General features: G+C 48.3%; 1 protein-coding gene across 10 annotated transcripts in view; it reads right to left on the reverse strand.

Annotated features, from left to right (window-relative positions):
- The window catches only part of si:ch211-285f17.1 (sickle tail protein homolog), an 83415-nt gene that overhangs the window by 32255 nt on the left and 23920 nt on the right, over positions 1 to 27240 (reverse strand). For 7 of the 10 annotated variants that reach the window (XM_062480178.1, XM_062480179.1, XM_062480177.1 and 4 more), the window contains exon 2: positions 13505 to 13827. In XM_062480178.1, coding sequence (XP_062336162.1) covers positions 13505 to 13827 — 323 coding nt within the window. Of the gene's footprint in view, positions 1 to 3251; positions 3386 to 11962; positions 12149 to 13504; positions 13828 to 15893; positions 16033 to 27240 lie in introns of those variants that run through there. The other 3 variants (XM_062480181.1, XM_062480184.1, XM_062480185.1) reach the window with 3 other exon arrangements.

The raw sequence follows: 27240 nt of genomic DNA on the forward strand, positions 1-27240 counted from the left end.
TCCATAATATATATACATATATATTACATTATACATCTGACAAGCACATTTGACACCCTACTCTCACAGAAAACCATTTCCTGTAAAATCTCCACACTTCCTGTGGCTAGCTCCAGATGTCTCAAAACCACAAGTCAGTCACCGTTAGCGACCATAAAAAACGTATCCCTCCCCCCCTTCGAGACACATAAACCACCAGATCACTAGGTGGTTAGGCAAGTGGAGGAGGACACACCCACATTCTCACTCTCAGTGGTTGGTTTTCCCATGGCAGCTGACAGCAACCCCAGCACTTCTACTGCTCTGCTGTGTGGCCAACACACACACACACACACACTCATACTACACTCAGTCTATACTTATTGTCTCACGGTGGTGATAGATGACAAACAAGTTGAGTTGAGCTGCACTTGTCACACGCTAATGTAAACGAGTAGAGCAAGTCGTTTTGAGGTGGCCATTTATGTTTTTTTAAGACAAGGCCTGTCAGAGGTCAGACAGGGGTCGAACCATCACACACCCTTGTTGAGTTGTTCCCTGTAAAGAAACCCTGGTTGTCTTCTCACTGAAAATGCATGAATGGCATAAAACGAGTAAATCCTAAATCACTACAAAACCCGTCTTTAGAGAGGCAGGCTCTGCCTTAGGTCTGCTTGAATCTCAGAGCGGGTTTCCTCGGGCGTCCACACAGCGGACGGACCTGTTGAGAAGTGTTTTATGTCTGGTCCATTTCATACTAGGGAGACTTTGCGCACGGTAAATCCCCTTTATAGTCTTGGTGTTGGAACAAAACCAGTGGGGGGTTTTATGTGTGTGTGTGCTTGCCTGTGTCCTGTACCTGCGCCAGTGTGTGTGTGTGTGTGTGTGTGTGTGTGTGTATTTGCCTGGGTGTGTGTGCGTGTCAATGTGACCAAGCTAACCTTTGAGTGAGTCTTTTGTTCCAGGAAAGCTGACCTGCGAGACAGGACATCCTAGTGACATGGAACAGCCATCTGATATGTGCCATCATCAAACTTTGTGTGTGTGTGTGTGTGTGCTTGGATGGGTGAAGAGAATGGGATAAGTATAGTGTGTATCTGGATTTACGTTCATATTTCAATGCTCCCAAATCCCAAACAACCTCCGGTATTTTCCGAAGAAAAAAGGCTTGTCTGCTTCATTTGAAGCTGTGAAACACAGAGATAAAAGTCTAAACCTTCCTAAAGAGAACCCAAAAGCTCCAAACAACATCCAAGGCATCCAAGGAAACACCAGTGTTTTTCATCTCATGCCATGAGGATAAGACCGTCATTTCCTAAGATCATACTGGTGTCTTAACACAGAGCCAACCTGACCACCAGACAGACAAACAGACAGACAGGTAGGCAAGCAGGCAAGTACGCAGACAGACAAACAGACAGGCAGGCAGACTGACAGACAGACCAGCAACGACAGACGTGTCGAGCAGAGAGCTGGTGATTAACTTAATGATGGTAGTTAAGCATAATGGCTTCTCCTGTAGCTGCCGTCCAGGGGTGGGTGGGGGGGATCTTCCCCTGGCTACATAAGACTAAAACACGCCGCCAACTCCCTCCATCATCTAGGTAATGGTAGCCTCAAGGGTAGCTGTTCACCTCCGTGTCTACCGCATTCGAAGTGGTCGGAAACACGAAAATACAGACAGAAACATGTTGAACATGTTTCTTTCCAACTTAAAGACTAAAGCTCAACTTTGGTTTACAGTATATTGTACTGTGTCAAAAACAAGGAACAGTTACTCAACTATCTCCGTCGACACACACCTATTCACACACGCACCAAACACGGCGGATGAGAGCGAGTTCCTTTCTCTCTTCGATTGAAGTCCAAATTCAGAAAAAACACGAGCACACACACACACACCTTTTTTCACTTAAGATGGTAATTAGCTGAGCTCCCTGTGGACAGGAGAGAGTAAGGAGAGGCGTAGAGGAGATAGAGGCGCTCCATCACTCTGCTGTGTGTAATTAACTGACCGGGTCAACTCCCAGAGTCACGCAAACAAACCCAACCCGCTTTGGCTCTGGCGCCGGTTAACTCTGCCCTGCCTAGGCACGCCGTCTGTGTTTACCGGGACAAATCTGACATAAGCCTGTGGAACGTAAGCAAACGGTTGCACAAGAGATATCTAAAAACGGTTAATTGTGTTTGTTGATTGGACTCTATACGGAGCACACCTTACTGGAGAGCTGGGACTGGGGATGTCCGAGGTTGGGCCTGTTCACCCCCTTTCCGACCCCAGTCCCTGCCCCCATCCACAGCTACACCTTAAACTCCAACCACTCTCTTTCCCCAGCCCCCCCCACCCCTCGCACCCCCCCCCCACCCCCACCCCTCGCCTCTGCATTCCTCTCCTAATCCCCCCCCCCCCCACACATCACAAATCCTCAGATGACCTCCTGCCAGACGAGGCCGGGCCCTGCCTCGCGTTAATTGGTTCGTTAGCGGAGGAGTGGCCGCGAGGGTGACAGCCCTCCCGAGCCGCTGCGGCGCGGTCCTCGTGGCGTGCGGCCGGAGCCTGTGGTGGGTTTTGCACAGTGGTGTTTATAGCGCTTCCCTCGTCAATCACATTACCACATGATCAACATCTGGGGCCGGGCCAAACAAAAACATGCGCTCGGCGTGGCAGATGACACAGTCGTTTCTTTGTTTGCTGGGACTAGCCTCCCTGCCCAGAGATGTGCACTGCAACAAAACAGATAGACAGTAAAGACAATAATACCACCCATCTATAACACGTCTGTCAACGAGACAAAGTTAGGTCTCCGCAGCAACAACCGTTCTGTTGTCCTCCCCGGACAGGAGACGGCTAGCCCCAGCACACCGTCGCTGCTGACATTTGCACAACTGATTTGCACTGTCCGACGCTGTCGATTCAAACCACTGACATGTGCGTAAGTAGCAAACGCACACACAGACACAAACACACCATTGACAGGTTTGTCTACACTAAACGAGCAGCTTATTAAAATCCCCAAACTTCCACAAACATAGATGTGGATATGGAAACAGGTGAACACTTGCCCTACAGTCCCACTACTTTGACAAGCAAATCAATATCCATTGATATAAATGTTTCTATACTGATAGGTGCTTCGACACACACACATACTGTACAAACACACCCACATGCATGGATGCAAAAAAGCTCACTTACAAAAGTTGGTTTTAGTATTATGAAAATGCAAACGCACAAGCCTAAACAACACCCAGAAGCGCGTGATTGTACTCACAGAGACAGAAGGAGAAGCTCTCAGTGTTCGCCCTGAGGAGCTATCAGACAACTGCCTCTCCCTCGTGCAAACCTACAGTCCAGAGAGTGGAAACTCCCTGCCTGGCTGAGCGTGTACCAACACACACACATGTGAGCACGCACGAACACACACACACACAAGCTTTTCTTCCTGCACTGTTAAACGCATACACATACAGGCACATGCACACACAAATACACACAGAGCTTCTTTTCCTGCTCCGTTAAACACAAGCACACACACACAGGGCTTCTCTTCCTGCTGTTATTCCAGACCCCCCTGTTTTGCCCTGTCGTCCAGCTCTGTTCTGCACCCCCCCCCCTCCCCCATAGAGCTGATGACTCCCCCGCTCCAGCAGTGTCCCCTAGACACACACACATCAACATATGCACACACACGTACACACACACACACACACACACATATATCCAGTGTATACACACACACAAACTCACAGCCTGGGACATGACACATACTCCACTGTCAACTCACATCCCTATCTGGAGAAACCATCAGAGAGGAACTTACATTTACATTTAGTCATTTAGCAGACGCTCTTATCCAGAGCGACTTACAGTAATTACAGGGACATTCCCCCGAGGCAAGTAGGGTGAAGTGCCTTGCCCAAGGACACAACGTCATTTGGCACGGCCGGGAATCGAACTGGTAACCTTCTGATTACTAGCCCGCTTCCCTAACCGCTCAGCCACCTGACTCCCCAGAGTCAGGTGCAACTTGCAGTCACATACTCTCTACAACCGCTCCAGGCTCTGTCTGGGAGAACACATCTCTGAGGTCTCTCTGGAAGGAGATGTAGGGGAAGAGAGAGATGCCACTTGTGTCCAGGAGAGACCCTCCACCCCAAACAGACCCCATCACCACTGATGACTTCATCACCCGAGGACAGAGGAATATTGTTTTTTAAATTATTATTATCTTATCTTTTATTGTTATTATTGTCCGCTACTATCTATTTGATTATTAAAAACGGCATTGTTATAGGTAGCTCAGCGGCACAAAGCTTTTCATTGTACTTGTATACTTGTGTATCCTGTACATATGACAATAAACTTGAATTGAACAGGCCGCAATAATTAGCCTGCTGCTAGATCTGCTTCACACTTGCATGTTTATTTTGTTTTTGCCACATTTCTCGCAATTAAAATGCTCTATTCTTCTTTTAATACGGGTCACTTTAATATTACCATACATACTGTTAGAACTTACCTAACAAAAGGATAAAATGACTGATGAGCAGATTGAAAGCGTACTATAATTGCTACAAATAAGAGTTTGTAGCAATTATAAGAGTAATGTTAGCTTTTAGCTAGGCCCTCTGGTGTAGCTGCCTCTCCATGGAGGTGTTTTCTTTCAGGGTTAGTTTAGCTGCCTGTTGTGTGAAGTTGTGTAACTTTACAGCTCAACAGCCAGATAACAGTTCTGAAGGTCTGGGCTTCGCTGGGCTATCATTTACCTGTCCTTTACCTTCACGCCCTTCATCCACACACACACACACACACACACACACACACACACACACACACACACACACACACACACACACACACACGTACACACACACTAAATGTCTCTTTTCATTTCTTGCAGTTTTTCTCTCCCACACTATGATACTCTCACACTCTTTATCCATCTCTCTCGATCTCTCAGACATACTGCACAATTGCTGAAACAGTACTATTTTGAGTCATGACCAGTCCAGACTTGCTCTAATATCCACAGACTACAATCAGATTGCAAAGACTTTTAAAGCTTCCAGTGTGTGTTTGTGTGTGTGTGTGTGTGTGTGTGTGTGTGTGTGAGAGAGAGAGAACTTGAGTAAACAAGTAGGCACTTTTGACAGTCTCTTGATAAAATGTACACCCAATATTAGCTGGGAAATGAATAGCCTGAAGTTTTAAAGAGGCAGGGCTGCATATAAGAATGGGATGATGTGTGTGTGTGTGTTTGTGTGAGACACTCAGCGGACAAAGAAAGTCTTGATCTCCCCTCACAGAGCTAAGTGATCACCACCCAAGTTCAACGCACAAGCATGCACAGACACGCACCCAAAAGCACACACAATGGCACACAAACAAAGTCATAGCCAGGGAACACTGCACCATCACATCCACACTCTATCCGTCCAACAATGCAGTTGTGCAACACCCAAAATACTGCTTCATTCATTCACTGAGAGAGTTGTCTTGAGCATAAATCACTGTCAGAGCACCTCGACGGAGAGGACGTGCCTAGGCTCCTGGAACCAGCGTGGTTAACGCCCGCGTTGCACCTGTCTAATTAGGAGTCCGTCAGAGAGCACTGGCACTCCTCAACGCAGACCGCGTAACATTATCTCTCCATCTACTTGAGGAGAGATGGGCTGAGGAGAGGAGGTCGGGAGGGTATGAGATAGGAGGGGTAGGAGCGGGGAGGAGAAGAGAGGGGAAGAGGGGAAGAGGAGAGGGGTCATGAGAAGATGAGACCAGTGGAGAGGAGGACAAGTGCATTTCTACAGACACGCACCATTAGTCAAACATTTCATTAAACATGACAGAACATAAACAGGCATTCCACTCCCTCCCTGAAAGTTGCAATCTTTTATGATCCTTGCATGTACGCAGAGACATAGACACTCACCAGCATAATCACGTAAACATGCAAAGGCTATATTATCAATCAGTACTGGATTTAGCAGATTGACCCAAGATGGAGCTCTGCTCTTTTCAACATCACTGTTGCCTATCATCCCTTTTCTCTCCTCCTTTCACGCACTCATTCTTCATCTGTTCATTTTTTTCCCCTCTATCTCCTCTGACCTTTACACAATGTTCTTGTCACCTTTCACAGAACACTCCCTGCTACAGGCTTTGGGCCTGCACAAACACAGACACACACACACACACCCACACCCACATACACACACTTGCTGACAGAGAGAGCCAGGCATCTCTCTGCACCTCTATATCCCTGCTCCCGTGACGGTGGATGACGGCTGTGGTTGAGGTTGATGACCAGCATCAGCCGGGCTCTATCAAGAGATAGTGCTAAGTCATCCGTGTTAGAGAAACTCAAACCCCCACAGTCAACATACAACATCATCCTATGAAGAGCTTAGTTTTGATGGCTTTTGCCAGCAGTGAGATTAAGGAGGTTGCGACCAGATTCATAACTTGACAAAACAGATGTTGTTCAGCACAAATCCACCTACAGCTGACCCCAAAGCTAAAGTATCACAAAAGTGGCCATGAGTTTTTCAACGATAATGGATTGGAGCAGTAATTAGACATATCTTGATGTGGCTCTTTAGGTGGTGAATCATGTCTCAAAATGTGGAAAAGCAATAAATCAAATCTGTTCTTTTCCCTAACTTTCCAGGTGTTTCTCCATATCTCTCTCGCTCTCTTTACTTATTACACTACCTCTCCCTGAAAAGGAATGCTATCCAGCGAATAACAGTTCGTATTGGGGTGGAGGGTCAAGATGGGTTTGGATCAGCAGAACCAGATGCTCCAGTCATGGTTGTGTTCCTCACTCTCCACCTCCAGCGTTTGAAGTGAAGGCCTCCATCTTCAGCCCCAGGTCTCTGCCAGATGTCTGATCGCATGCGAAGAATCGCTGGGGCTGAACAAGGTGAGTGTACTTGTGTGTGTGTGTTTACATGCCTCCTGTTTGCGTATGTGTATATGTGTGTGTGTATCGAAGAAAAACAATATGGAAATAGCCATATTCCTCTCCAGCCCTCTTGGGGTTGTTTTTTTGATCTGGAGGTCAGATCCTAGCTCGTCGTTTCATCACCATGAAGGCTTCAACACTCGACTGCCAGGACAGGTCAGGACATCCATGCAAACCTAAGGGAGTCAGGTGGCTGAGCGGTTAGGAAATCGGGCTAGTAATCTGAAGGTTGCCAGTTCGATTCCCGGATGTGCCATATGATGTTGTGTCCTTGGGCAAGGCACTTCACCCTACTTGCCTTGGGGAATGTCCCTGTACTTAATGTAAGTCGCTCTGGATAAGAGCGTCTGCTAAATGACTAAATGTAAACCCTACAGGATGATTACATATCAATGGTAAGTAAGTTAAACTCCTTGAGCCAAAGATATATGTATGTTTGAATGCGTTGTTGTGTGTTTTAAATGCAATTTGTGCCCTTTTTGGAGCAAGCTCTTCCACAGTGCACTGAGGAGTTATCATGGACCATGGTGGGACTGCAGAAACGAAGGCCCATCTTGCAGGTTGCTCCCCACTTGCTACCGTTCTGACTAACGGCTTTAATAGCTCCCTCAGGAATGTGTGTTTTAAAGTTCAAGATGTCTGTCCTGTATAAACCCCTCCCTCCCTCCCCGCCCGCCTGCCTTCCCCCTCATTCAGCCAGGAGTGTTTCAGCAAAGAAGAAAAATCTAAACCTGTCCTCTGTGTACTGTCATCTGTTTCATCGTAGCGGAAACAGAAGCCACGAATAACTCGGTGTGATTCATCGCTTTTGTTGTAAAGTAAAGCCCGTCTGTAAACAAGAGCTTTGTCATACCTGAGAGAAGGAGAAGGGATCCGACCTGACTAGCTGGTCTGATTTACACATGTAGCAGTGTGTGTGTGTGTGTGTGTGTGTGCGTGTGACATGTGTTCTTTCTGTGTCTGGCGTCTGGCTCGTTATCAGAAGCTGATCAGAGCAGGGCTGGGCAAAGACCTCTGTCACACAAGGCTTAATCCCCCCACCCCAACCTCCCAAAACCACCCCCTTTGTCCTTCAGGATTAGCCCCAGACCAGACGCCACTCTATGGGTCACTTGTCCCCATAGTTGGGGTGGGGGGTAGGGGGTGCTAGCGGGGAGCGAGGTCAGGCTCTATTGAGACCAACCCTCACACCTCCGTCAACCCCCCCCCACCTCTGCCCCCCAGGCCTGGCAGGTCAATGCCTGCATGTGTCGTTAACCCCCATGCCCTCCCCCTCCCCGGACGCTCGCCTCCGTTTGCCCCGCGGACGTCGTTTGTTTTGGTCCCGGGGATCTCGTCAAACTTCCTCTTCGGGGGAGAGGTCATTAAAGGGCCCAGCTCCTGCCGCCGACACTCGTCCGACAGAGAGAGAGAGGGGGACGAGGGAAACACAGAGAGAGAGACAGAGAGAGTGAGAGAGACCAAGAGAGTGAGACAGAGAAAGAGAGAGACAGAAAGAGAGAGAGAGAGAGAGAGTAGGTTCGATGAAAACCAGATGTTAGCCAGCCGGCTCCCCAGTGCACACTGGATCTGATTGTGTTGATCCCAGACAAGGGGGACGTAACAGCCGTGACAAAGTGGTGCTTTAGGAAAAGCATGGCGAGGGGTGGGTGGCGAAGACTGTACACGTTTGACACCGAGAGAACTTGCATACATCCACTTTGCAAGGCTCAGAACATGCGAAGGCGTGCAGAACATGTTGGGCCTACTAAACGATCAGAACTTGCAAAGCGAAAGACAGAAGTAGACAGAAAAGAGACAGAGAGGGAGGGGTAGGAAGAGAGAGATAGAGAGTGAAAGTGAGAAAGCGAGAGAGAGAGAGAATCAATGAAGTCTTAGCTGTAAGCTCTGTTTTTGGTCAGTTTCTCAGGTTAAGGGGTGTTTAAAATAAGAAGTGCATGGTCAGAAACCCCATTTCTCCACCTGATGTTCTCAGGTTCCTCCCAGAGCCTCCTCTGGCTGTGCCCCTCGGATCTGGCTGACCTTGGTCGATGGTGGAGAACAGTGTAGCAGGCCAAGGAGAGAGGGAGAGTACTGTGCACCTAAGATTGGGCAATGTTGCAAAGGCCACATTAAGAATGTCACGTCTGAGAGAGAGAGAGAGAGAGAGAGAGAGAGAGAGAGAGAGAGAGAGAGAGAGAGAGAGAGAGAGAGAGAGAGAGAGGAAGTGGGGAAGAGTTCTCTTACTGGAAGAATCATTTTCAGTAGCTCAAGGTGAGAAACCTGAGTTAAACAAAGTTTATGTCATTCACAAAATTAGCAGGTGCAGTATTTTCCATCCCAAATAATCCTATTAGGACATTGCTGAACTATTTGTCAACTTGAATTTCACTAAGCACGATTCCCCCAGTAATACAAGCTACTGTAACAAATCATGGCCATCCATTGCACCTGTCAATATGTTTACATCTCCCCCAAAGAAACACCACAGGGAACCCAGGAGCTGTTTCCTAACACCGCTCCGACAAAGACCTGGGCACTCCAGTCTCCAGAGCTGGAGGGCTAGTTAGGTGTGAAGGATTGCTTGGACTTGGGAAGGCCACAGCTGCAGGCAGCTGTCCTGAGATGGCGGCGGTAATCCCCCGACACCCCGGCACGATGGCAGCCAGACTGCAGGGCGTGGGAGGGGCTGTCATCGCTCGATCCTCACGGGGAAGGGAGAGACGGAGGAGGGAGGGGAAGGGACGGAGGGTGAGAGAGTGGAAGAAAAGCATGAAGGGAGAGGGGTGAGAGAGAGAGAGGAAGAGAGGGAGGGAAGGGGAGAGCGTGGAAGAAAGGAAGGGAGGTAAGGAGGTAGGGGGAGAGATAGAGAGGGAGAGAGGGAGGGAAGGGGATAGAGTGGAAGAAAGGGAGGGGGAGAGAGATCCGTGTGATCGGTCAAGCGCTACAGTGCGTGCTCATCATCATCAAACGCGGGCCGACTCGTCTGAAGGGACTGGGTGGACGGTGGGGGGGCGTGGGGAGGGGCGGGGGGAGGGGCGGGGTGGGTAGATGGGCACAGGGGCAGGCCGGCTATCTCATCTCCCCTGGGTGGCGGCCAGGTCTTTGCACAAGCCCGATCAAGAGAGGAAATTAAACCACCCTGCCGTTTGTTAAGGGTTTAAGGATCAGAGCAAGGGAGGAATTGAGGGGAGGGGGGAAGACTAACTGGGGGGTAGAAATTGTGTGAGAGTGAGTCATTCATCACGAGGTTGGGTGAGGGGGGGGGTCCGGGGGGGGGGGTCACTCACTTTCCTGCAGAGCGTAGAGATATCATCTTCCCAACCTCCGTTTAACCTTGAGACAACCCCGTCTGTGAAATTTCAGACCTTCTCTTTTTGGTGTCACTGTCGTAGCACTCTTGCCTACGAGGTTGCTCCTCTGATTTGTGTAGCTCTGGGAACTCTCTGTCACTCAACGGCCGTGTGACAAGAACATTACTTACAGTTACTCACTGCCATGTTACAGGATTATTACACGTTTCTCCTTCCAAGTACAGTAAAAGTATTGCTACAATATTTGACACACATTGATTACAACAACACATGGCAGGAAGCGTACTTGAAGTACACAGTTGCTTACAGGTTAAAGCAAACACCTTGACATATCCCTGGAAAATTCGAGTCTAGATTAGATCTGATTCATGTCAGGTGAAGTGGACTACCATTTGTAAGACTGATATGAGAAAAACTGTGTGCTGTCAGTGTATGGCAGTTTCAATCCAGCCAAAATTGTCCATGCATGCATTTCTGGTAGCTTATGTTGCAAATAGTCTCAGTTCTCACAAAGAAAACATACTTCTTTGTCCAAAACAGCTAACAGAAACCCACATACCTCCAATCAGATCTCCTCCCCCAGCTCATTTGAATACACTTGACTTTGAACTTCATCCATGGGAAAATACTTGGAGGGAAGCGATGCTGCCTAGACAGGACTCTCTCCACAGGGCCCATACAGTATAGAACAAATGATTCGCGACCCTGGAATGACCCTCAACAGCATCTTGCAAATCAATCAAATCACGGATGATGTCCCAGGAAGACCAAAACAAGGGGACAGTCTCACTCTTCCATATCCTTCTAAAGTGAAGTATTTCACCATTCAAACAATTTGCTTTTTATTTGTTTCTCTCAAATAGAAATCCATTGACCGGGCCTTATTTATATTCAGTTTATGTATTCTTTATGAATAATACATTTCACCTGGCAGACACCTGACACCTATAGAACAACTTTTGAGTGTGGTGTGGGGAGGGAGACAGAGAGGGTGACGATAACAAACACCCCCTTGTATCCGTGCACTATCTTTACTGAATCAATTTCACAATTGTCCAACTAGCCACCACAAAATTACAAGTACTGAGCAAATACAACACGGGTACGATGGTCAAATTCAACATCATCGTACTAACTTGCGCCTGGGTGAGATTGTATTGCAAACACATGAAAGGAATTCGACTGGTTAGCTGCACTGACAAATGAAGACTTCAATGTGAGAATGATACGCCAGTACGTAGCTGACCTTTAACAGTCGAGAATTGATAAACTGTTGTTGGAAAGTCCTTGAACTCGCCATGCCGATTACGCGCCATAAGAAGACGCTGAGAGGTTATAAAACGACTGTTAAAGACACATTATAACACTTCATACGCCTCGAGTTGTCACAGAAGTATGCCATCGTCGCGAATTGTCTTAAGCCAATGTTAATAATGTATAGGGGTATAACCAATAATGTAATAATGTATAACCAATTGCTTTGTTGCTTGTAAAACTCTAGCGCCACTTTTCCAGCATCCCCCAAGTGGAGCACCTGATGGCTGCACCGAGTAGTTTCAACATGTACATCGGTTATATATATTTTTTAAACTTAACTCTAAATGAAAAACAGAAGCGAATGCATGCCTGTCCGTACGTATTGCAAGAACTTACCGAAAGTTTCCGATAAAAACTGGAATAGTTTGAATACCTTAAAATAAGAAAGCAATTGCAGTAAGAGCCTACCGTCAAACTGCGTCAGAGATGCGTGCCTTAAAAGTTGAAGCGTTCTTTTTATCGACAATTGTTCATTTGTATTCCTTTGCACAACTCAGGCAGAAAGGACCGTGCCACAATTGTACCGTGTTCCATGACTTGAGCGTAGCGCTCTTGCATTAAGCGAGGGCTTCAAGACTACAAACTCCGAACAGGCACCTACATGAAAACTGAGCCCCTCGAGCGATGACATCATGCCTCTCCATGGCAACTTTGACTCCACCCTGTCCAGAGCTTAATTTACCTGTCCGACTACCATATTATCTCCAAATATACTATTGTGTCGGACTGTCGGATATTGACTTGGAATTGAATTGGAAATGGAAGTCCCTACACATTTTACATTTAGTGGAAAATGCGTTTTGACAAAGTTCACTTTGTCTCTCTTTCTCTGTCTCAATAATCAGAGATGTTAATGCATCCCAGCATACACACACACACACACACACACACACACACACACACACACACACCCACATACACAAATACACACATCCACACACACACTTCTTGCGCAACATGGTGTGTGCCCTTTACCATGTTACCCCCCGTGGCTCAGTGTCTAACGGCCTTACATTCAACCTCCTTTGTTTTGGCTATACACCCAAGCGACCTGTCTCCCTTTGTGTCCTCTGACCCAGAACAAACAGCAACACCCAGGGCTAGGTGAGCACAAGGTCCACCAAGAGAGTTCCCTCCACAACCCCCTCACACTTACACACTTCATCACCCTCCCTCCAACCCTGCTCTGAGTCCGCCTCTCCCTCCCTCCAAAGTCTTCCCTGAGCACTCACTGAAACACACCTGGACATGCAACATGTTATTAGGTCGGAATGTGAGGACAGCATGTAATATAATTATATATATATAATTAATCAATACATTTCCATCCTGTTATACATTCTTTACAAATGAATTACCTGCAATGCATAAATAAGCAGCAACAGGTTTATATGTGCTTCAAATAACAAGGTTTTGCCAACACAAAGCTGAAGTGAGAGGTGGAGAAAAGAAAGATTTCTACTTCTGCACAACACAGGAAAAAAGCACTTAATCTCAGAACAGTTGGAGTATAAAATATCTGGCAACCTGATTTATAGGATGGCATTCCATCCTATCCTATGGGTAAAAAGGGATAAATAGTTCTGCAATTGAACTCTTGAGTTGGCCAAGTTCTTCAAAACAACAAATAGATCAAAAAACAAAACCTTTCACACTTTGTGCAAAATGAGTACTTTCCAATAACCTCAAGATCCTAATAAAATATAGTCTTGCTGTGATTCTAAGACATGGTGGCCGTTGTTTCTCACGGTTTTACTGTAACTAGCATGATTTCTTTTGAAAAGACAGAGGCTATGCACACCTTGGTGAGAACAGACACTGAATAGTCACTACCACTGACGTGAACAGAACCCACAACCTCCACAACCTCCACAACCTCCACAACCTCCACAACCTCCACAACCTCCACAACCTCCACCCAGTGACGAGCTCCACCTGGCCACCACGTACCTGCTCGCGGAGCCTCTCCTGGTGGCCCATGATGGCCGAGGCGTGGTGGGGGTACTTCTGCTTCAGGTGCTCCAGGAAAGCCTCCCTCTTCTTGTCCATGTCCGGGGGCTGCATGGCCAGGATGTCCCGGGAGCTGCGGGCGCCCCCTACCGTGTGCCTGCGTGGGACGGTGCGGCTGGAGGCCTTGGGGTCGGCGGCGGGGGCGGACGAGGCTGAGGCGGGGGTGTGGGAGCGGGACGGCGTCCCATTCGGCGAGGCCTGCCTGCGGCTCAGGTGCTCTCCGTCCTCCGGGGAGGTCACCTTCAGGTTGCTCTTGGTCTGCTCTGTGGAGAAGGGGATAGACAGGGAGGGTCAGTACACTGGATCGTCAACGAGGCCACGGTGTAAGACGAGGTCAGTTTGATGTGTGTGGAGGCCTAGTGTGTGTGTGTGTCTGTGTGTGCGTGTTTTCAGTCATCCCTTCAGTAAAAGCTTTGCAAGATTAAAATTCACTAAGACCACAACACCTTCCAAAGTAGGAGAGACTGCAGTGATAACGCAGGTACTTATACAGTCACCACTCACTCTTACAACACCCTCTTCATACAACTATAACAGTCAGAGGAAATGACTACAATTAGCGGACGAGTTTTGGAGATTTTCAGAAGAAAACAGGCTTGTTTGTGCATCAGCTATTGAAAAACAGGGCACAACCTCATAACTTCTTCATCCTGCTCCAGACCGGAGAGTGGACTGAAAAAATATAAAATGACAGCAGCAATTCTGGCGACGAAAACATTAACCAGTAGCAGATGTTATAATAAATAAAGAAAAACAGGCCGACATTCAGTATCTTGTCTGAGAGGGAACACGAGCCAGACTGTTGATATATTTGGGAAATATCATCCCAGGGTGAAACAGAAGGTGTTGATGACTGCTTCACGTCGAAGCAGATATATTGAGAGGAAATGTCTCGTCGTTCATTAGTGGATGTTTTAATAAGTTCTCCATGGCAATGGGCTGCTTCTTGCGGAACAGGCCCACTCTGGAAGAAGTTCTGAGAGTTCTTCCTGGAGATTTATGGGTTCCCAAGGAAACAGAGACCATGTGTCGAATCAACAAGATTATATCTACATAAAACATGTGGGAGTTATGCCAAGTGGCAGATGTGAGGCAATGAAGCAAACATACAACCAGTCCCCACTGTTACAACAGAACCAATAGGTCTGTAAACCTGTGGATGGAGCTCTTTATAGTATGCTATCACTGAGTGGTTTTATTAAAAGTGTTTCGCCGAAAACACCTCAAGCTCTCAACACGCCGTTACACTGTTATAAATCAATGCAACCCTGTGGGATTCCGTACTTTAACACCACAAATCAACTTCCTGCTCAGGTGAAAGGGCGTGTGTGTGTTCTGGGGGGGAGGCTACCCCAACAAAGCTGTGTGTGTTACACACTGACACTTCTCTTTTCACCCCCCCCGTTGTAATTCTTCCAGCCTGTCGGAGTACAGGAGGAGAGGAGATGGGAAAGAGAGAGAGGAGGACCAGGGAAGATCGACGACTCAAACGATAAAGCATTGTTGTTTTGCAGGCGCCAGGTCTGCTATGATGTCTACGTGTACCATTCAGGAGCTAATGAGAAAAACCACCCAACCTGGCAACCCTAAAGCGATTTGGTCGCTCTGCACACCTATCTGTGTGGCCAGCCGACAGAGACTTGCAGACAGCGTCTTCAGGTGACGGTTCACCATGTAAGCACCTGTTTGGTGGGCCAAACCGTGCCATTCGCTTGAGGAAATCCTTTAAAACGGTTGGAAAGCAGTGCTCGAAAAGTGCACTGATATTAAAATAGCTTTCCTCTCAAATGAACGTAAATCCTGAAAGTCCTTATACACAACAGACCAGCCAACAATGTCTGATGAGACACATAGATGATATCCAGTTGATTTCCATCTCCTATGTGTTCCTTCAGGATGTATATGGGCACAATGGCATGTCAAGTGTAAGGGGAAAACATTGTTCAAAGGAGAGAATAAAAAACAGTGGTATATATATTATTCACCCGCACAATGACACACAGAGCAAGAAGCTGTCTGGATCCAATCCAAGCACTGTGGAGGGGGCCTAAGGTGTCTGAGAACATAGAGAGGCGCTGCAGTGTCATTTCAAAGACCCCCTCTTCCCTCTCAAGTTTACTGCCAAAGCATGGCTGGCGTACTTGCAGGTCCTATTTTTAACCTCCCAAACACGGTCATTCAGGCTCTCTCTCTCTCTCTCCAGCTCTCTACGGTAACTCACTTAGCCTATCCATGGTAAGAGGAGAGAGACAAAGAGAACACATTTCAAATGACCGAAAACTTTTCACACACAAGATGAATTCCCGGTTCAGGGTCAGTCACAGATTACCTTCCACTGGGGTGCTTCCTCCACCCTCCTCTCCTATCCTTTCTTCCATGTCGGTGGGCTCCGCTCGGGCCGAGAGCAACAAGCAGACGTGCCGTGAGAGAGGGACAGGCGAACTGAGGGGGAACGCTGCAACAACACTGATAACTGCTGCGGCTTCGAAATTCCAGCCTGGGCTCACGTAGAAAGGGGACGGAGGTTACTGACACGCCGGCCCAACCCCCCAAACCTGCCCAACCTCCCCCCTCAGCCTCAAGGGGAGACCGGTGGGGCCGGGGGCTGGTGGGGGATTTAGAAAGTAAACTGCATTCCGGGACACAGAACAACAACCCTAAGGGTTAGTGACCGTGCTTCTGCCTTCTCTGGGAAGCCCGTGAGAGAGTGTGTGTGTGTGTGTGCGTGTGTGTGTGTACACATTTTCACATCTACAAGGAGGGTCGTGGCAGCTGTGGGACAAAATTTGTTGTGGGAAACCTGGGGCACCAGACCATCAGGTGACTGCCAAGCATTTTGGCCTATATGACAGACACTGTAAACACACACACACACACACACACACAATGATACATGTAGTAACACAACCATGCAACCTCCCCCCTATGGTTATTATCAGTTAGCTTTAGCATGCTTCTCCCTCCAGATAGTCCCTGAAGAAACCCCATTGGAAGGCCCACAGAGCTAGGCATTCCTCCAAATATGTGTCACAGCCCATTTTGAACCACATCCAGACTGCTCCTCAGTCCTCAGCACATAACACAGCCAGGACAGCACCAGCCAGCCAGGTATATCCGTTACAAATAAATAGGTTGCACAGGGGCTACTGTGTGTTTGGTGCATTTTGTTGTGTGAAATATTGTTTGGTGTTCCACCAAACAATATTTCACACAACAAAATTCAATGAGGTCATGCCTGAACTGCTCCGTGAAAAAGAACATGCTTTCTCAAAAAGGTCAGCTGCCATCAGTGTTGACCGATTGACTTATGACTCGACGTTGCGCAAACCCAGCAGCATTGCACTGCATGCTGCGCAAACTGCTGTCCCAGCTGGTGATGGAACCGAAGCATGCTTTTGTTCGTCGTATTTCCTGTACGATTTAAATATCTTCACAGGAAACGTGGGGAGATCAGTGGGCAGCCTTGCGGACCATGTAATTGAAAGTGGTGGGGTCAGAAAGTGAGCAAACGCACTGGATCCAGCTGGACGATAATGTCCCACATATGGAGGGAGCGTCGGCTCTCTCGCACACCCACTCTCCCAGACTGTTAGTCAGCCGGCCAGTCAGGCGTAAAGCTAGCTAGACAGACGGCATGCTAGGTTGTCTGATACACAGACAGACTGATAGACAACATGCTAGCAACATGTAGCCAGACCAAGATTTCATGTTGAGACATTTTAATGACGTGCCTCTGGGAAGGCCCTAAAAATGAACCCATTACCATTCTGCCAGCTGCCAGTGTTAGGTAAATGGATTGGTCCAAAGGAAAACATAGACCACTTGTTTTCAAAGCCTTATGGGTAATCTAGTTGTTGCTGTATCATTAGACTGACGAGTGATGCGATCAATGTAACGTGGATAATTGACAGTAAAGACATTACGGTAGTCGTTCAATAAACTATCTCTTTCCGCTTTCGACTCGGTTCCTCTGTGAGAAGTCCTGGTGTGGAAGGTTCTAGACATAACAAGATACCACTTGTCACTGGACGTCCCAGGTCTCGTTAAGAGGCCGTCGAAGGACCATTGTTGTCTCCAGTTACGCACCGTTTGTCATTTATTTATGGAGGAATGTATGCAAGCTCTCCCTCCCTCTTTCTCTTACCCTCTCTCTCCCACTATCACTCTCTCATAAGTATGTGGCCAGACAAAGGCTTGCTGTGTGCTATAAAAGCAAAGCCCACAGAGTGATATTATGATACTGTGAATACCAATACACAGACATTGAAGACACACCCCCATGGATGGCCCGTTGGGGAGGGAACAGTTCGTACTATTGGTATGAAAGTGTTTGGCACACTGGAGTATTGGGTGATGTGGAAATGAAATATTTCGATTTTCCAGCGAGGGATGTCGTTTTTTTTGTATGGTTTGCATAAAAAAACACTCGCACAATGCGTCCACAAACTTGCTTACACACACACTCAGTCCTCAGTCCAGAACATAAAGTAGCCTTTGTATTCTCCTCAGCCCTCCCATCCCAGACCATCTGACTCTATGGCCTTCACTAAACCCAGTTACTTTCCTCCAACTCAAGCCCTCACTAAACCCTCCTATGGCCACTGCCATGCTCTGAGTGAGGCTGTTAGCTGTCGCAGGTAGGAGTGTGTCTGTGTGTTTGTGTTTGTCTGTCTCTGTGTGTGTGTCTGTTTGTCTGTGTGTCTGTGTGTGTTTGTCTGTCTCTGTGTGTGTGTGTGTCTGTTTGTCTGTGTGTCTGTGTGTGTTTGTCTGTCTCTGTGTGTGTGTGTGTGTGTGTGTGTTTTTGTCTGTGTGTCTGTGTGTGTTTGTCTGTGTGTGTGTGTTTTTGTCTGTGTGTGTTTGTCTGTGTGTGTGTGTGTGTGTGTGTGTGTGGAGGTGACCTGGCAACAGCTCACAGAGAAAAGGCTGATTGGGCCATTCACCTCTCCCTGATTACTGATCTCCAGGATAAAGCCGCTCTCCGTGGGCTCCGTCAACCCTCTGAAAGCAGCGCTTAATACTCTCACAATGCAGCCTGGTCACATATTTCACACGAAACCTGACACACACCCGCATACATACGGTGTATACATATATATACACTGGTATACTCGCACACACACACACAGGAAAGGTTTGGCCCGCAAATCCCTGTCCACCCACAGTATCTGTTTCACTTTATGCATGTCAAAGACATAAATACACTTTACGGTCTCATGCACAAATACCACACATGCAAGACAATGAAACAACACAAATCTGTGTGTATCTGAGAGTGAGGGAGAAAGAGAAAAGAGTGAGAGAAACGTTGGTGGGGGGTGGGGGGGGGGGGTGGGGGCTGACGATACTGCTCCTTTCCTCCATCTTCCATTCCTGGGGCGATGAGTCACACAGGGTTTGGCCCTGACCTCCAGAACCCTGTCTAGGCCTCGTTATCCAGAATCACACACTGCAGTCTCAGCAAATGCACACGTTTTCAACTTTTCTCAAGCTTCAATCTGTCTGCTTGGCTTATTGGCAGGGTGTCCTTATCATCACCCCCCTCCCCTGCAGATACTGTACGGGGAATGTGGTTCCACAACGTTAGCCTGGGAACCACCACCACCACAGTCTCTGCCAATGCAGCACATCAATACAAGGAATATCATGATGGAGCGTTGCCAGTTTGGTTTTACTAGAAAATTGAAAGATCAAGCCTCCCTCCCTCCCCCCTCTCCCTCTCCCTCTCCCTCTCCCTCTCCCTCTCACTCTCCCTCTCCCTCTCCCTCTCCCTCTCCCTCTCCCTCTCCCTCTCCCTCTCCCTCCCTCCCTCCCCCTCTCCCTCTCCCTCTCCCTCACTCCCTCCCTCCCTCCCTCCCTCTCCCTCTCCCTCTCCCTCTCCTCTCCCTCTCCCTCTCCCTCTCCCTCTCCCTCTCCCTCTCCTCTCCCTCCCTCCCTCCCTCCCTCCCTCCCTCCCTCCCTCCCTCTCTCTCCCTCCCTCCCTCCCTCCTCTCTCTCTCTCTCTCTCTCTCTCTCTCTCTCTCTCTCTCTCTCTCTCTCTCTCTCTCTCTCTCTCCCTCTCTCTCTCTCTCTCTCTCTCTCTCTCTCTCTCTCTCTCTCCAGCTGTTGTGTGTTTGTGTTAATGACAAGTGTTTGTCCTGTCCTGACATGAACACAACAACATCTGCCCTGTGTCAAACCTGCCACACGAGCACACGCGCACGCACACACACATACTCAGGCACACACACACACACACACACACACACACACACAGTATATCTGCTGCTCTCTGCTGTATGTCAGGAAGTCTTCAATAAACACAGAAATGCCTGCCAGCCTGGATAGGCAGGTGGCCAAAGATATCAACTTAGATGTAGTGGAACTGTGTGTGTGTGTGTGCATGGGTAATGCATGTGTGTGTGTGTTCATGCAAGTGTGTGTGTGTGCTTGTGTGCATAAGTGTGTGTGCATAAGTGTGTGTGCAAGGGGGCATGTTTGTGGGCATGCATGAATGTGGCATGTGTGCATGTGTTTGAGGAAATCCAGCTAATGAATCTTCAAATGAATACAACATAATGGGCTTCCATATGCCAGTAAGGCCTTTTAGCTAAATGTACGACACACTCAACTGCATTTTACTGCTGCTCTACTCCCAACAGAGCTGCTTGTTTAGGCCCAGTAAATACTGTCTACACTCAATATTCTGCGAAGTATTGAGAAGGAACTGCAAGTTCAATAAAGTTGAGCAAACAAGTTGGATTTCCTCTGGTTTTGGCGTCATCTTAGGCTCATGCAATAACACACATCTCGTGTGTTCATACAAAGCAGATAATATTCGAGTCTAACACAGTGTTTCAGCGAAGGAGAAACAACACTGTGTGTTAAGCCCCCAAATCTTCAGATTATATTGAATCAGTTCTCTTGTGCAAAGATCCTCACTGCTCATTCCCCCCCTCCCGCCCCTCTTCAATATCTCCTCCCTTTTCCTGCAATTCAAGTTTGGATGTAAACAGTGAGTCCAAACAGCATGCTGTGCAGTGAAAGGCAGGCAGCTGACTCACTCTGACTATCCGTATGACATGAATGAGCGCAACTGTCTGTCTCTCAATACCTTCCTTTTCTGGAAGACATTTAGAATGAAATAAAACCTTTCATGGCAAATGAAGATTTTCCTCATGATTTTTGAAATTGTGTGAACTGCATAGTGAGTGCTAATAAATGATGTGGTGTTTTACTGCTGTACACAAGGGGGAGCTGTTTTGGCATATTCTAGCACTTCATGGAATATTTTATCGAAGATAATCTGAGTGATGGTATCGAAAATTGTATTAGTGGATGAGAGTGAGCGAGTTGGGAAAAGGGCATATCCATGTGTAAGTGTGAGAGAGTGAGTGTGTGTTTGGTTGTGTGTGTGTGTGTTGGGGGGGGGGGGGGAGTGTGTGTGTTTGGGTGTATGTGTGTGAGAAGGTGTGTGTTTGACGGTGCGTGCGTCTCGTTTCCTCCTCACAGCAGTTTCTCCAGGAATCGTTCTTAGTTGTGCATTAACGGAGTCACTGAGTCTTGCCTAATGAAAAGTGTGTCTATAGTCAATGTGTGACATGACTGCCATTGCATACTGATTAACCGCCCCCCCCTCCCCCCTCCATCAAAAACACACACCTCTCCAGTGCACCCCTGTCTGCCCTGCCCTGGGCAAAGTCAACCCCCCACTTGGGAACCTCTTTAATGTTGACCCAGGCAACCTCGTCAGAGGCAACCGTCTCCTGGCCAACGGCGAGGCTCGTAGCATCATTACACGAGGGGCGGAGACAGAAAGTGGGAGGAGAGGGGAGTAGTCTGAGGGCAGCTGCACAATCCAGCCAAGAGAGAGAAAGAAAGAAAGAAAGACGGAGGGGGGGGGGTGACTCCATCTTTCCTCCCCTGGCAAGAAGAGCCATTCCTGGGGCTGTGAGTCACAGAGGGCTGGGCACTGACCTCCAGAACCTGCTCACAAGCATCCATGCGTCTTCTGGACTCCCCGGTACAATAACACCATCATCCATAAGGAGAAAACGATTAAGGCCTAACTTATTCACACCCCAAATGGCCAATTACCTATGCACTTGAAGAGTTTTCACCAAGACAAGACAACAGCTTGTGTAATGGGTATAGTAATTCCGCGTCAAAACAAAACCGAGCCAAAACAAAACTCCAGCAACCGCCTGTAATGTGGCCAATGTATTCTTTTTTTTTCTTTTCATCAAAGTGCATCCAGTGCCCCCCTGTCCTTGCCTATGCTTGGCTGGAGGATGATAGTCTAACAGATCTTTCTGTCTGATCGTGGGCTCAAACGCTCCGTGAATATGTTTGTCCTTCTCATTATGGACGGCAGAGTTGTGTGATAGCTCTGTTATGGTGGACGGATCAGGTCAGAGATAGGAGGAACCATGTTGTATGCTGTCCAAGAAGAATGGTTTGCTCTTGTTGATAAGACATCTGTTATCTTTTTTGGTCAGGTGTTGGTGCTGCAATTGGCTCTCCCTCCATGGTGATAAGCAGCTTAGGTTCCTGACTTTCCAGCCAGTCACTCATACGTTCAGACCTCTTTTCTTCCTGCTATTCCGCCTGCCTCTTTACATTCCCTCCCTCCCTCCCTCCCTGCCTCCCTGCCTCTCTTCCTTCCTTCCTTCCTTCCTTCCCCCCCTTTGTCTCTTTTCCCCCTCTCTCTATTTCTGTCTCTTTTTCCTTTCTCCCCCCCCCCCTCTCTCTCTCTCTCTCTCTCTCTCTCTCTCTCTCTCTCTCTCTCTCTCTCTCTCTCTCTCTCTCTCTCCTTCCCCCCCCCTCTCTCTCTCTCTCTCTATATCCCTCTTCCCTCTCTCCCCCCACATCTGCAAGCTTCATATCCCTCCTCACTCTCTTTCCCCCTCAGTCTCGTTCCTTTATTCTTCTCTCTCTCTCCCGCACACCTTGCAATTTCATATTCCTCCTTTGCTCTGTCTTCTCTCTCTCTCGTTCTATACCACTCTCTTTTCACTCACTCCCTCAATCATTCACCCGCCCGCCCGCCCGCCCGCCCGCCCGCTCTCTTCTCTATCCTTCACTCCATCCCCCCCGTGTTTCTCCGTCTCTCTCCTTCCCTTGCTTTTCTTGCTCCTCTCTCTTCCTCCCTCTGTCTCTCTCTCTTGCCGCTGGCTGTGCTGCTGGCTACAGACCCAGCCGGGGGAACACAACAAGGCATCTTATCAACAAGCCAGGCTCTCAGAGGAGCCAACACTGTCACAGTCCCAGCCGTGCAGCCGACCCACTGTCCACCAATCACACGAGTCACCGTAGCCATCTGCTGGGAGACACACCGCAGGCTAAGCCCCAGTCTACCTGGCTGTGTTTGGGCGAAGAGAGAAACTTGTCTGCTGTTTGTACAGATCATGACCCTTCCCCAGCCCAACCACCTCAGCAGTGTGCACGGCAGACTCGAGAAGAAGCACAAAAACACTGTACTGACCCCATTATAGGAGGGTGAATGAGAGATGGTTTGACACTTGACAACTTGTAAGTACACTTCCTTTGCTCCACCCGGGAGAGGTGGATGTTTGGTGGTCGTGTGGGAGCCTGTGTGTTCCCTCTGGGTCACCGCTGCTGGGACTGGGCTGCCTGAGAAGGGATGCAGGTTGAGCTGTGCTGTAAGGTGATGGGGGGTGGGGGGGGGGGTGGAGGGGTGGAGGGGGGGTGGACGGAGGGTGGAGAGGGGCTATCTGAGAACACTGGAGCTACTGTCTCGCGGGCAAACTGTGAAACGCCCAGTATGCATGTGTGGACTGTACCCAAGTGTGTGTGTGTGTATGGACTGGGCCCAAGTGTGTGTTTGTATGTATGTGTGTGTTTGTGTGTGTGGGCCATGCCCGGGTGTGAATGCGTGGGGGGTGCTGGTAGGAGGGGGGGGGGGTTGAGGTCCATGGCAGCATGCCCAGCTCCAGTAGAGGGGGACTGTGCACCCTTCAGACCAACACAGAGGGAGGCCACACCATGGACAAACAGACTTCAAGTCCATAGACTGTTCTGTACACAGACACTGTGTCGACCCAAGTGTGGACTAATTCCATCCACCATCTGCCATACACGATAAGATATGTTCCACTCATGCAATTATATTTATTTCGATGTATTAACAAGAACAGGATTAAACAAGATATCAATAGTAATGGAGCTGGTTCCAGCTTTAGATGGACGTCTGAACCCAGAGTGAATGGCTGGGGCAGTGGGGTGATGTGAAAGCCTTACCCACCAGTCTAGACAGCTCTTACTTTCTGCAGTTAAACTCCTGTAATCAGGTTGGACGCTCAATAATTTAGCAACATGAAGCACGGCACCAACCTAACTACAGTCGATAACTACTTAACGAGGGCTTGTTACGACAGGACAGGAATGGCAGATCATCTTAGGAGAATCACAGCTACAAAGAACATTAAGGTCTCCCAGGAGAAGACAGGAGAGAGGGAACAGACCAACGTCTCAGGAGAGAGGGGAGAGAGAGAGGGAAGGAGAGAGGAAAGGACAGAGGAAAGGAGAGAGGGAAAGAGAGAGAGGACAGACGAGAGAAGGATGAAGAAAGGGGAGAGGACAGAAGAAAAGGGAGATGAGAGAGAAGGAAGATGAGAGGGGAGGAGAGAGAGAACAGAGGAGAAGAGAGGGGAGAAGAGAGAGGAGAGGAGAGAGGAGAGGGAGGAATGAGGAAGCAAGTTCCCTCTACAACTACATGAACTGATGCTAAGCTAACTCCAAATTTTCATCTGAAGGACTGCAGAATTCCTGAGTCTCCTGCCCTTAAGAGCTTTAAAACTTATTCTCAGCTATGTTCTCAGCCCCACCAAACAAGGTGGAGCAAAGAGACTTATTTTGGGGAGTGAAACGGTAGATTTGAGCTGTGTTATTGAGTTAGCTGAATTCTAACCGCCTTAGAGACATATTTACTGCATTACACGCTCTGTGGGAGATGTGTCAGTTCTCCAGTTCATCTTTCTGTATGTGTTTTTGTGTGTGTGTTGGTGACGATGCACGGACACAGTCAAGGGTGTGTGTGTTTGGGGGGGGGCATCTCAAATAGAATCCATGTTTGAATTAGAGGCTAAAAATAACCTGCACAAAAGACGGAGGGAAGCTTTCTGGAGAGTGAGAGCTGCTTCAAACCCCGGAGCACGGGGGCTAACGCAGACCACACGAGCCAGAGCTGGATGTCTGATTGGCTGCTGGTGACATCATCCCAAGGCGGACCCCCATTCGTCAGCAAGCAATGTCATCAGAGCCAAGGCATTCCGCTGATGTCATCCAGGCAGGGCCTTCTCACACACTGGAGCAGCACCCCACTTTCCCATCTTCACCCTTCCTACATCCCTCCTTCCTCCTCCTTTCCCCTCCATCTCTCGTTTCTCCTCTACCAATTCTTTCTCCCCAAAACTAAAAACAGAGCGCGAGAGAGCAAGGGAGAGAGACACAAAACGAGAAAGAGGGAGACAGAGACACACAGAAGAAGACTGACAGAGAGAGATAGACAGATATACAGAGAGAGAGAGAGAGAGAGAGAGAGAGAGAGAGAGAGAGAGAGAGAGAGAGAGAGAGAGAGAGAGAGAGAGAGAGAGAGAGAGAGAGCGGCGGTATTCTATCTCTGTTCTGCTGGTCTAATTAAACGATAGTCCAGAGATCATCATTATCTCCCATAGGGCTGGGCCCAGGAAGGAAACCAAAGATTCTATGGTGATTCCACCCAGAGATAAGTCCTAGACCGTCTCCATTTGGACTAGCAGAGAAACAATAAACCCACACATACACACACACACACACATACACATTGATAGATAGAAACAAATGGAAACACAAATAAAAACACATGGACACACAGCCAGGGATGGTTGCTAAGCAGGTTCCATCCACAGGATTTTGGGAAATGTTTGTCCCATCCATTTTTTCTAGGTAATTTCATATTTTAGGAGTGGACAGCCGTATCTAGATTTTAATCACACTAGAGTGTGTGTGTGTGTCCAGGGGAGGACAGCCAAAGCGGATTAGCAGAGGAACTCTGCCCTCATCACCGAGCGTCACAGCAGCACAGAACCCAGCTCACCAGCCCACTGGTAATACGTACTACATAACCACGTTACGTCCAGACTCCACACACACACACACACAACATAATCCACTGGAACAGACACACACAGTTTTTCATGTCCACTTCCATATGGAGTGTGCTTCTTATCGGCCATGAATATTTGCAACAACTCGACCTAGACACGTGGACTGTAGCTTAGCATCGAAATCAGTCAGTATTGAGCCATTCTAATTGGGGCTCATCAATGCCTGGGCAGGAAGGCATATATATTATGGATGCAGTCTTGGTAAATTTAGAGTGAGAACGTAGCTGTGATTAACTCAATGTGTCTCACAGGGAGCACCATTAATCACAGAGCTGTCACGGACACACAGATCAACGCACGCGCACGCATGCGCGCGCACACACACACACACACACAAACATACACACACACACACACAAATCAACCAGGGTCTATGTATTAAAGAGAGTCCTTCTATCCGTGGCAGTGGCCTGCCCAACAGTACTAGATATTGAGTGTCTGTTGGTAGACCAAGGATTCAATATAGACTGACAGGGGTTAATGCGGATTTATATCCGTGTTTGTGAGTTGAAATATGAGACAGATTGCTCCTGCCTTTCATTGAACACGGTCATGGCATTTGTGGTCGTTTCAGTAAGTGGGTGTGATGTTCTCTGGGGGGACAGCGTGGTATTTAGGCCTGGGAGAGAGAGGCTGTTACTGGGGACACCCCCTGGGTCGACTGCTCTCTGGGTTTCTCTGAGTGGTGGTGAGAGGAGGGTTAATCAATGGTTATCACACATGCACACCACACACACACGCACAAACTGTAGACACACATGCACACACACACACCACTTTACCTCTTCCAAGCAAAGGAACTCACTCTGTTTTTATAACCCTGACCCTGTTTTGATGAGTGCCCCAGTGGCTAACTGAGTAGAGCTGTACCACATAGGCTAAGGCCTTGACGTGAGGGGCCTGGGTTTGAGTCCAGCCCGGGCAACCTGGACAGTTATTTGCCGTCATTTCGTGGTCATCTTTCTCCCCTCTACATTTCCTGTCTCTCTCCACTGTCACTGTCACAATAAAGCTGAAAAATGACAAAAATATATATTTTCAAAGAAAAGGGTTGACCCTTCCCCCCCCCCCCCACCCCACCAGTTTGACCTGAACAGTTATTTGCGGTCCTCTCGTGGTCGACCGCAGGCCTTGTCCACAACTGAATGGCTTTAGCATGTGGCTCCGGCGGTCTAGGGCCTTACTGCCGAGATAAAACAGGCCCTTGTTGCTGCCCCGACAGGGGGAAGAGGAGGAACGCACACTTCCCCCCTGGAAGGAGAACCAGATGGGAGGAAAACTGGAACAAAAGACCTGAGAAAGCAGGAAAGTGTGTTTGTGTGTTGCATGGGTGTGTGTTTGTCTGTGTGTGTGTGTGTGTGCGTGTGTGTGTGCACGTGAGTCTTTGCGTCACCCCAAGACTGTTTACGTTTTTTGGACCACTTCCTGTAGCTTCCTGCCTTTATACAAAGCCATGGAAAGGTTTGATCCACAGAATGCAGTGGAATGTTCTGTGACCTTGTCTTCTGAGGTGCGAGCTGAGAGGATGTTCTA

This window comes from Osmerus eperlanus, chromosome 15 (assembly GCF_963692335.1).
Source record: "Osmerus eperlanus chromosome 15, fOsmEpe2.1, whole genome shotgun sequence".
In the NCBI taxonomy this organism is placed as follows: domain Eukaryota; kingdom Metazoa; phylum Chordata; class Actinopteri; order Osmeriformes; family Osmeridae; genus Osmerus; species Osmerus eperlanus.